At 45.8% G+C, this 11,956-nt stretch overlaps 1 protein-coding gene across 1 annotated transcript in view; it reads left to right on the forward strand.

The window, feature by feature from the left end:
* Nucleotides 1–11,509, forward strand: part of LOC106810092 (ribonuclease Y-like) — a 32,171-nt gene extending 20,662 nt beyond the window's left edge. The window contains exons 3-5 of the mRNA XM_014813365.1: nucleotides 4,147–4,281; nucleotides 10,894–11,049; nucleotides 11,468–11,509. Of these exons, the coding sequence (XP_014668851.1) occupies nucleotides 4,147–4,281; nucleotides 10,894–11,049; nucleotides 11,468–11,509 (333 nt within the window). The remainder of the gene's footprint in view (nucleotides 1–4,146; nucleotides 4,282–10,893; nucleotides 11,050–11,467) is intronic.
* The last annotated feature ends 447 nt before the right edge of the window (nucleotides 11,510–11,956 follow it).

Consider the following 11,956-nt stretch of genomic DNA (forward strand, 5'->3'; position numbering starts at 1 on the left):
TGCTAACTAGGGATGCTAACTTATGGGATGCCTACACTAACGTGATGCTTAACTAGGGATGGCTACTAGGGGATTGCTGCCTAACTAACGTGCGTGCTAACTAGGGATGCTGTAACTAACGTGTGATGCTAACTAACCGTGATGCTAATTAGGGATGCTGCTAACTAATGTGGTGCTAACTAGTCGGATTGCGTGCTACTAAGGGATGCTGCTTAACTAACGTGATGCTAACTAGGGATGCTGCTACTAACGTTTGGTGCTAACTCAGGGCATGCTGCCTAACTAACGTTGGTGCTAACTAGGGAATGCTGCTACTAGGGATGGTTGCTATACTGTACGTGATGCTAACTAGGGGATGCTGCTAACTAACGTTGGTGCTAACTAGCGGATGCTGCTAACTAACGGGATGCTAACTAGGGATGCGATGTAACTTAACGTGGTGCTAATCTAGGGATGACATGCTAATAACGTGGTGCTACTAACGGTGATGCTAACTAGCGGACGCTAACTAGGGATCCGCTAACTAACGTGATGCTAACTAGGGATGCTAACTAGGGATGCTAACTAACGTGATTGCTAAACTAGGGATGCTAACTCAGGGATGCTGCTAACTAAACGTCGGTGCTAACTAGCGATGCTTGCTAACTACGTGATGCTAACTAACGTGATGCTAAATAGGGATGCTGCTAACTACGTGGTGCTAACTTAAGGGTTGCTGTAACTAACGTGATGCTCTTAACTATGGGACTGCTTGATAACTAACGTGATGCTAAACTAGGGATGCTGCTAACTAAACGTGGTGCTACTAGGGATGGCTGCTAACTAAACGTGATGTAACTAGGGATGCTGGCTAACTAACGTGGTGCTTAAACTTAGGGATGGCTTGTCTAACTAACGTGGTGCTAACTAACGCTGATGCTAACTAACGTGATTGGCTAACTAACGTGGAGTGTTAACTAACGTGATGCTTGTTAACTAGCGGATGTGCTAACTAACGTGATGCCTAACTAACGTGATGCTAACTAACGTGATGTAACTAGGGATGCTTGCTACACTAAGACGTGGTGCTAACCTAACTTGGTGCTAACTAACGTGGTGCTAACTAAAGTGATTGCTAACTAACGTTCGGTCTAACTAGGGATGCTGCCCTAACGTAACGTGGTGCTAACTAGGGATGCTGCTAACTAACGTGCGTGCCCTAATAGGGTGCCTGCTAACTAACGTTTGTGCTAACTAGCGGAGCTGCTAACTAGTTGGCTGCTAACTTAGGATGCCTGCTAACTAAACGGTGGTGTACTAGGATGCTGCCTATACGTGGGTGCTATTAGGATGCTGCTAACTAACGTTGGTCAATAGGATTGCTGCTAACTAACGTGTGCTAACTAACTGGCTGCTAACTAGGCGATAGCTGCTAACTAACGTGGTGCTAACTAGCGATGGCTGCTAACTAACGTGGTGTAACTAGGATGCTGCTAACTAAGTGGTGCTAACTAGGGATGCTGCTAACTAACGTGGGGTTGCTAATAGGGGATGCTGCCTAACTACGTGATGCCTAACTAGGGATGCTTGCCTAACTAAACGTGTGCCCTAACATAACGTTGAATGTAACTAACGTGGTGCTAACTAGGGAATGCTGCTAACTAACGGTGGTGCCCTAACTAGGGATGCTGCTAAACTACGTTGCAACTAGGGGATGCTGCTAACTAAGTGGTGTCACTAGGGATCGCTGTAACTCAACGTGCTGCTAACTAGGGATGCTAACTAGGCATTGCTAACTAGGATGCCTGGCTAACTAACGGATGCGAACTAACGTGATGCCTACTAGGATGCCTAACGTAAACGTGATGTAACTAGGGATTGCTACTAGGGATGCTTGCTAACTAACGTGATGCTAACTAACCGTGCTGACGGCGTCCGCTGTACGTACACGAGAACATCAACAAATTCTCTTTTATTGGTGGGGGTGGTGACAGATGTGCTGGGTGTTGGTGACTGTGTTGTGTGAGGCGCGCGCGTCGCGCGCTGTTGTGTTTGGTTTGTGTGTGGTGGTTGTGTGTGTGGTGTGTGTGTGTGTGTGTGTGTATGTGCGTGCGTGCGTGCGGGTGCGTTCGTGCGTGCGTGCGCGTGTGCGTGTGTGGGTGCGTGCGTGCGCGCGCGCGCGTGCGTGTGTGTGCGTGCGTGCGTGCGAGTTGGACCAATTTGCGTTGCAGATATTGTCCTTGCGTGTATGACGTATAAGTGAGTATAAAATGTGGTTCCATCACCAAATAGTTCGACGAATAAAAAATTATATTCACGAATCCAAAATCTTGATTAGGGCTTAGATATGGGTTGGAGCTGTGATTAGACTTCGCTGAGGTAGTAATGAGAAATACAACACGCGCAACACACAACGCAACGTACAAGCGCTGTCAGTCGAAAGTGAAAAGTCAAGGGTTTCGTGATGGCATCGTATGCCCGTGATGGCATCGTATTAATCAACTTGTCTCGTTCTGAATGTAATAGCTAGCGAAGGTTATATATTATATAAGTTAATGCGATTGACTTTGATTAATTGTTTTGACTTAACTTTACATAATTGACTGCGATAAATAAGTCGTGCAAATTATAGAAGATAAGAAAAAGGTTATATGTGATTAGATATATTTCATAACTCATGATTGCTCGATGTAAAGTACTGTTTGGTGGAATTTTTTTTCTGTTCCTCACAGTTATTCTGTTGTAACAGACTCTGCATGTCGCATTCTTGTATCTTTTTGTATCTCGCGTGGGCATATATCTTGTAAGTTGCTGCATTTGCAATAAGTTGGTGCATCTGCCAGCAGTAAGTTAACAACAGATTCACGTCTGATAATATAAATCTACACTTTGTAACTCCTCAATAGTATATATATATATATGTATATATGTACATGTATCTCATTCACTTCTGTTAATCATCGACAGTATAAGGGTCTAACATACGGAGGATAATAAGGGATTAAGATGCATATTATCTTTACCCTATGATCCACCCTATATGTTATATCACAACGCAACTGATTCTATCATGGCAGGGGGTGGTGAAGGATGCACATGCAATATATATATATCTTACTATAATTTGGCGAATGTTGTATGTATGTATGTTAATGAAAGGCTCCGTCAGTTTGGATCCAAATAGCGCCAAAGTTACAGAAGAGATCGATGAGTACACGGGACGGGTTCTAAACTATACTCGGTTGAAAACCGTTTGTTCGGTCTTAAAAAAGACAAAAAAACACAAAAAAGGTAAGCATTTGCCTAAAAATAGGGGGCGCTGTTTTGTTTTCGTTCTGTTTGTATTCCGTTTTGTTTCAACAGGTTTCAATTTCGTGTTGTTATGTGTATCTCTGTTCTGTGTCTGTGTGTCTGAGATTTGTGTAAGCCCCATAATGTAAGTAGAAATAACCATGTAATAATGAAGTTAAATATTCAGTAGCTATTTGGCCATAGTTTCCCATATGAGATGTGCAAGTTGAATTTCATCAGAGCAGATTTTATTTTGGAAGTCTGCATGCTGTACAGTGTAGCGGTGTCGTGAACAGCCGATCTGTCACAAGCGGTCGATCACAAGCACGTAATATTACGTCATCCGCACAGCAGTGCAAAACATGCGTAGAAAATAAGCGATCACAACCACGCAATATTCACCTGCGTCCGCACACAGGTGGAAACATGCGAAGCCACGTAATATTACGTTTACGTTGTACCCATTCACATCTATACTATATCTAACTTTGGAGTCCGTATTATCAACCAGTACATAGCATACATTAAAACATTTTGTGTGCGGGTGTGTGTATTTCACTGTGTACTTGCCAAACAAATGGTTAATGTGTTACGTGTAAGCATAATTGCACATGTATTTGTATATTGACTTCTCAACCATAAAAAAACAAACATGTGCAACAACTAAACTCTCCATATAACACCTTACACATAACACTACTGCACTGCATGGTAACACATGCATCACAGTCACTAAGCTAGCTAGTATATATAGATCTTCAACTGCAGGTAACAGACGTTCTATGGGAATGCTAGTGATTCATTGTGCAGCGTGCAGAGTGATGACACAGCGGTAGTCCAAGTGCGATTGACTGTGATTTAGGACAATGTTTACAGACGGTGTTAGAGGACAAGGAGCAGCTGCTGCGGGAGGAGGTGGAGCGCGTGCGGGGAGAAGCCGAGCGGAGGCATGCGCAGGATCAGGAGGAGATGCGCGCGCTCAGGCGGGAGATGCTCGAGATGACGAAGCAGGTGCGTGCAGCGGTGGCGCCTCCTGGCGATGAGATATATATATAACTAGAGCACTCGGAGAGCACAGACCTCCGCCAAGGCAGGCTGAATTCTCTTCAATTGTAAATTTTTTATTAATTAATTAATTAAGTGGAAAAATTAATTAATTAATTAATTAAATAATTAATTGATCCGGATTATGCGAGCGTGCAGGTGGGGGAGGACTGTGGTTGGCCCTTAGCCTGTGGTTTGCGTGTTTGTAAGTCTACAGCCAGCGCACCTAGGCGGAAGTGAACTGAAACGTGCATGGGTAACACACACACACACACACAAACCAACACTCAATGGCACGCCGGTGAAAACATAACCTCCGCCACGCCCCTGGCGGAGGTAATTATATAATAAATATACATATACATAATAAATCTATTTAATCCATCTGGGCCCATGTACACTTTCCTCCTGCCCCTGGGCTCTGTTGCAAGCTAGAACAGTTTAATGGTACACGTTGTTCATGTTTGTGGGGGAATTGTGTATGGAAATTGAATAGATTAGGCCCAGAACCTCTCTCTTCCTCCTCTTACTTCCTCCCTCTTTCACTGTCTCCCCTCTCTTACTGTCTTTCACTCTCAGCCTCCCTGCCTCCTCTTTCACACTATGTCCATCTTCTCTCCCTCCTTATCTTCCTCCATCCCCTCCATCCCTTGTTTCCTTATTTCCTTTATCCCCGATCCCTCCTTTCACTGTCTCGCACTTATCCCTCTCTTCCTCCTCTACTGTCTCTCACTTCACTCTTCTGCACCACTCTCTTATTGTCTCTCACTTCACCCTCCTGCACCACTCTCTTACTGTCTCTCACTTCACGCTCCTGCACCCCTCTCTCACTGTCTCTCACTCTCACCCTCCCTCCCCTACCCCTCTCCCTCTCTTACTGTCTCTCACTCTCACCCTCCTGCACCCCTCTCCCTCTTTTACTGTCTCTCACTCTCACCCTCCTGCACCCCTCACTTACTGTCTCTCACTTCACGCTCCTGCACCCCTCTCTCACTGTCTCTCACTCTCACCCTCCCTCCCCTACCCCTCTCCCTCTCTAAGCGAGGGCGAGAGTGAAGGTGAAAGTGAGAAACGGTGAGACACGGAGGGTGAGAAGGTGATAGTGAGAGACAGTAAGAGAGGGAGAGGGGTGCAGGAGCGTGAAGTGAGAGACAGTAAGAGAGGGAGAGGGGTAGGGGAGGAGGCGTGAGAGCTGCAGAGACAGTGAAGAGAGGGGTTTGCAGAGGGTGAAGTGAGAGACAGTGAGAGAGTGGTGCAGAAGAGTGAAGTGAGAGACAATAAGAGAGGGAGAGGGGTAGGGGAGGGAGAGAGACAGTGAGAGAGGGGTGCAGGAGCGTGAAGTGAGAGACAGTGAGAGAGTGGTGCAGAAGAGTGGCTGGCGAATCGTATGATTGTCCGTGCATGCGTCCGTGCGTCCGTGCGTACGCTCGTCAACAGTTGGGCACAAATCTAAACGGCTCGACGTACGGATTCGAAAGTCGGGACGTGGGGGGGTAATCCGATAACGAGTTTGGTGATGTCGAAAGCTGGGGGTCAAAGGTCAAGAGGTGTAAAAGAAGGGGGAACATTCCCTCCTTAAACTTCAGGTTATAGGGAGGGAAATGCAGAATTGCGGGACAAATCTAAACGGCTCGACCTAGGCTCGTGATAGTCGGTGTATAGCATCATGGTAGGAAAAGCCATCACTGTGCCGAAATTGGAGGTCACAGGTCAAAGGTCAAGCAGGCAGATTTTAGACATTTTCTGAGGACATGGTCTGACGGAGCGATTGAAAAACTTTTTAGTTTCAGCGGTGACCTACCATTTTTATGGCTTATATTAAAAGAGACCATAAAATGTACTTTCCGCTGACATGCGAAGAGTTAGTGTCGGATAACCTTTTTGCCCTCAAGAGGAGGATTAAACATTGATTTGTTGACTGTTAACAAAGGACTGAACTGCTTTGCTATTATTAGAGCCCATACCTGTGTGAATGTGAGGCTACAGTTGCACAGTTGAATGACAAAGGTAAATGTTTGTTGAACAAGGTTTACACTCCTTAAATCTATATTATGTTCTAAAAGCAGTCTGTCTAATAGCACCCTGAAGGCTGAATCAGTGAGATGCTCGCTTGGTAAGCAAAAACACCGGCGGCAGCCCATGGCTGGCAGCGCTTCTAATCATAATTGTTGCTTGCCAACCTGCAATGCACATGTGTCTGCAATGCCATAGAGATTGGGGGTGCGAAAAGTGTAGCTGATATATTTGTTCGAATTGGCTACGAAAAGTCAAACAGAATAAAGAAGACTTATGTATAAGACGTCTTGCTATGCACAAATGAATTTATCAGCAGGGGGCCGGATTCATCAACGTTGGCGTAAAGTCTATTGCGTACACGGGAGTTTCTACGAAGTACGTACGCAAAGCTCGTAAGTGCGATTCATCAACGCAGCGTAGCACCTGCGTACGCAAATGTTGATGAATTCCATTGTAAACCCACTACGCTATCGTAGCTGCTGGCTGTGGAGGGGTGTGCCTAGCATAAACCAATCACACTGTGCGACACTTACCATAGGAACGCGAAGAACAACGACTCTCTTGTATTTAAACCATATGGCTCGTCTAATCGTCTCGTCTTGTCTACATGAGTGCTGGGGGATGTGATAGTGTCCTCATTTTCGTTTGTATGATTGCGTTTCAACACTCGTGAAAGCAGCACCACGTACACGTGCGTGCGTGCGTGTGTACGTACCCGTGCGTGCGTGTGTGCGTGTGCACGTACACGTGGGTGCGTGCGTGCGTGCATGTGCACGTGTGCGTGTGTGTGGTGTGTGCAGGTACACGTGCCGTGAGTGCGTGTGTACGTACACAGGGCGTGCGTGCGTGTGTACGATACACGTGCGTGCGTGCGGTGTGTAACGTACAATGTGCGTGCGTTCCCCAGTGCGTGTGTAGTACACGTAGGCGTGGCGTGCGTGCGTGTGTGCGGCGGTAACGTACACGTGCGTGCGTGCGTGGGTGCACAGTACACATGTGCGTGCGTGCGTGGTGCAGCGTACACATGTGCGTGCGCGCTGGCGTTGTGGCACGTAACACGTGCGTAGCCGTGCGTGGGCATGTAGGCACGTGCCGTGCGAGAATGTGTGTGTGCACGTACCGTTACGTGCGTTGTGCACGGTACACCCGTGCGTGCCTGTGGCAGTACACGTGCGTGCGTGCGTGTGTTACGTACACGGGCGTGCGTAACGTGTGCACGTACACGTGGATGCGTGCTTGTGCGTGTACACGTACACCGTGCGTGCTGGCGTGCGTCGTGTAACGGTACACGTGCGTGCGCTGCGTGTGTGCGTGCGTGTCACGTTACACGTGCGCACGTGCGTGTGTACACATACATCGGCGCTGTCGTGCGTGTGCACGTACCACGTTGTGCGTGAGTGCATGTGCATCGTCGGGCGGTGGTGTGCACGTATACGTTGCGTGTACCGTGCGTGCGTGTGCACGTACACGTGCCGTGCGTGCGTGTGTACATACATTGGGCGCGCCGTGCTGTGCCGTGCGTGCGTGCATGTGCACGCTGCGTGCGCGTGGTGTGTGCAACGCTACACGTAGCGTGCGTGTGCACGTACACGTGCGTGCGTGAGCGTGTGTACGTACACAGGGCTGTGCGCTGCATGTGCACGTACACGCTGCGTGCGTGCTTCGTGCAACCGGTTGTGCGAGGTGCGTGCGTAGCACGTACACGGTCGCCTGCGTCGGATGTGCACATAACATGCGTGCCGTGTGCACAGTAACACGTACAGCGTGTAGCACGTACACGGCTAACTACGAACCGCTTATTAAGAAACAATGCCAGGTGGGGGAGCTATAGACATAAAGAAGCGTCAAAGGCGCCGCCTGGTCTGTGCTAGTATGTGTAATTATTATTCTATTTTTAGTTTGAGTAGTAATTTTATAATTGTTTTGCTCAAATAAAATAATGATGCTGCGGTATTCTGGAACACACCTGCGGAAATTTCGAGTGTTACGACACGCTCGTCAGCTCGTGTTAGAAGTTACGCAAGGGTTTACGTAAATTTTAGCTTGATGCAATGCGCACGCTAAACCGGCCATCGCCTTCGCGTTACGCGAAATCGACGCAAATTTGACTAATAGGCATAGTGTTGATGAATGGCGCACATAAGCAACGTCGAGTCTGCGTACACAAGATTTACGCAAAATATTTTGCGTACGCAGCTTGATGAATCTACAGAACACCAGACACCAGATGAGCCCTGTCGCACTGCGGCACTTGTTCTATCTTCCGGTAGTATTACAAACCGCGTAGCTTCCTTCGTTTTGACAGAAATCGTACTTTTCCATGACGACGTTAACTCTCGCCTTTGTCACATACAGATGGTCATGATAAGTAAGGTGTAAACACATGTATGCGTTTGCCTGCAATTGCATAGTAATAGTTGCTATGCAAAACACATGTGCGAAAAGGTACAATCAGCTGGAGCGTCATTTTACTCCTAAGATTCATACACATTATTCCTCCGCGGGTGAAGTAGTTCAGATATTTTACCAGCGCAGCGTTTATTTAAAAAAAACTGCGGGATTCAACCATAAAAACAAGGCATTCTAACTATAGTTTAAATGTAAAATAGTTTTAATTTTTAAACTCAGCATGGGTGCAACGTAACCTAATTTCTAGGCGGTTTTATGCACTCGACTAGGCTACGGCCGAAAAGCCCTGACGCGCCTCCTTCAAGTAGCTGTGTACGCGAATTTGGAGCTTGGCATCGCCAGACGACCGTATATGACGTGAAAAACCATGTCGTGGAAAAGTACGATTTCTGTTAAAACGAAGGAAGCTACGCGGTTTGTAATACTACCGGAAGATAGAATAAGGACCAGTGAATAAAAGAAGCTCATGTTTGTATACATTTGTATTTTTATTCTCATCAAACTCGTACGACAAAAATGTAGTGAAACCAGTACCAAATCGGTGTCTTACTCCTTTGTCATTATTAGCTGCTGGTTCAACGAATTCACATGTATTGACAATCTGTACGGGACTACTGGCTATACTGCCTCAACCTGTTGACTCAATTACTCAATTTTGGTTTTATATATTTGTGTTATATTCGCAATGACGATGTCATACTCATAGTCATACTCGCATAGTATTAGCAGAGCACTGGTATTAGTAACCCGACCAGGCTGTGTGACTAACGTCAATATACATCGGTATTCTAACCCTAGCAATACCGTTTCTTGGAGCTACTCGCATAGATGATAGAACGAACTGGACGCTGAGTCTGCAATAACTAAAGCACCAGATAATCATACAACTGCCTCAACCTGTTGTGTATTTCCTGCTAGTACTAGACGTGATGCGGCCATGATGCCGAGGATTGACACTTTGTGTCTTCCAATCACAGTCTATGCCGCACCCTCCTATTATAACTTCCAGGTATAATACTATTAGAGCATGGAATCGCCGATCTCAGGAACTAGGGCATTCTGCTAGGCTAGAACGGTTTCATACGATAGAGTTTGGCACAAATACGAATATAACACACTGTTTTGCGCACAGTGCTAAGTCCTTTTATTGCATTTTCGCATATCTGTAAGCACAATAAGCACGCCTTATACGTTGATGGGCATGAATGGCCGGGGCGTCAACGACGTGAGCTGACTCCTGTACCTACTGCGAGCCCGTTGACTTTTCGTAAATAATAAAATGCCCGGCCGATGCATTTGGCATCGAAGAGAAAAAATTTCTGCATTTTCACTTGCTGTCGCAAGTCAACGAGTGCGTCATTCAGTAAACATTTCCGCAAAAAAACTCGCTTCGGGAGCCAATGTTTACATGCCACAGAGCCATCTCTTGGATCATTTTGGATATCCTCCAACATGTTTACTTCTTCCTTAGTTAAGTTAGTCCATGCTTCACTGTTATTTAGGAAGAAAGGTAAAACTGTGTATTCGCATAATTTCACTCTTGCTTCTATAGTATGATTTCCACAATTTTGCTCTTTTGCCCATAATAATTATTTCCCTTAATAACCTACATTTTTCAGTTCGGACTTAACATAGCGTTATAACCTCCTATATCATTAATTAAATCCCCTAGGTATGAATATTTGGTGCATTTTTTTATTACTTGGTTGCCTATTAATCCCCTCGATCCTTTCTTTGTTTGTGAATTTTATATAACCATTATATTTGTTTTGTTCATATCAAATTCTAATCTTTTTGATTCAGCTAATCTGGGGCTAAACCGACCAGGCCCTCCGACTGTTACACGTCGTAGGAACAGTAGTCAATGTAGTGTTAAGCGAGAATGGAACTTGTGGCTAATCTGGAGCATAACTGAGCGATTTTTTACTGTTTTATAATCTCCAATTTCTAGAATATCGTCCATATAATCATTGTCATCTTCTAAAACTACAGACGGGTGAGGTGTGTTACGAGAATTCATTGAGAAAACAAGTAATCAAGAAGGCAAAATTGAGAGCAGCACTTGCCTCGCCCTACAAAACCATTAAAAATATATTTGTAATTAATCTCGCACCGTGAAACGTCAGTTCACGCCTGGAATTTATGCTCTGTCAGACTAACAAGAAGTCACACGAGGCGAGAGTTACTGCAGAAAAGAAGGATGAGGCCATTGCAAATTTGAAGTCAATGCTTATTCGTGCGGAGGAGGCTGCGGACAAGCTCACCACTCAGCTTGCCTCCCTTCGGGAGACCCACCGACGCGAAGCGGAGGTGAGTGCAAGCGACAGAAGCAGGAGTGATGCTGCTGCGCATTCGTAGAGGTTTGGGTTAGGGTATAGGCTTAGGATTAGGATTAGGATTACGGTTAGGGTTAGGGTCAGGGTATTAGGCAGGAATATTTATATTTTTTTTTACATTTGTAACTTTTCCACTTTTCCCATTTCTTTGGCCGTCCAGTTTCAAAACGGACCGTGCAAATCACGGCTGCACGTCTCGCTGGCTAATACGCATACACACACGACAGACACTCACACAGTCTTGACTATACAAACAGACATGCATATATATACACACACACGCACACACATATGCAGACATATAGATATATTCATGCATTCGACAAATCCCCCCTAACTTCGCGCTGCCGCTGGCTGGTTAATTGTCACGCGCCTTGCTCTTGCTCGCGTAGACCACAGCAAAGACGCGACTCTACAATGAGTTCCTTCAGTAACAGTACCGTACAGTTAGATGGGACAGAGGAAGAGATGGCGGAAGGTAGGGACGGAAGAGGAAGAGATGGCGGAAGGTAGGGACGGAAGAGGAAGAGATGGCGGAAGGTAGGGACGGAAGAGGAGATTGCAGGAGTGACAGAAACAGAGAAACAGTAGAGAGAACAGAACTAGAGAACTAAGTATAACAGACTTACAGATTAAAGTTGAGAGACTAACAGTAAAACTAGAGAGTAGAGAGCTGGAGCGGGAAGGGTACGCACAGAAGCTGTTGTGATGATTACTATATATAATCCAGGAAAAGCAACAGAGATGTGAATGTGTTTTAATGTTTCAATATTTTTTTGGTCCATTAACATATCATTTGGATTTTTTACTGGACCGAATGTCCAGTAAAGGATTTTGTTTTTTGGTGAGGACTGGTATGCAGGAAAAAATAAGGATGAATT

Source organism: Priapulus caudatus, unplaced genomic scaffold (genome assembly GCF_000485595.1).
Source record: "Priapulus caudatus unplaced genomic scaffold, Priapulus_caudatus-5.0.1 Scaffold410, whole genome shotgun sequence".
Taxonomy (NCBI): domain Eukaryota; kingdom Metazoa; phylum Priapulida; class Priapulimorpha; order Priapulimorphida; family Priapulidae; genus Priapulus; species Priapulus caudatus.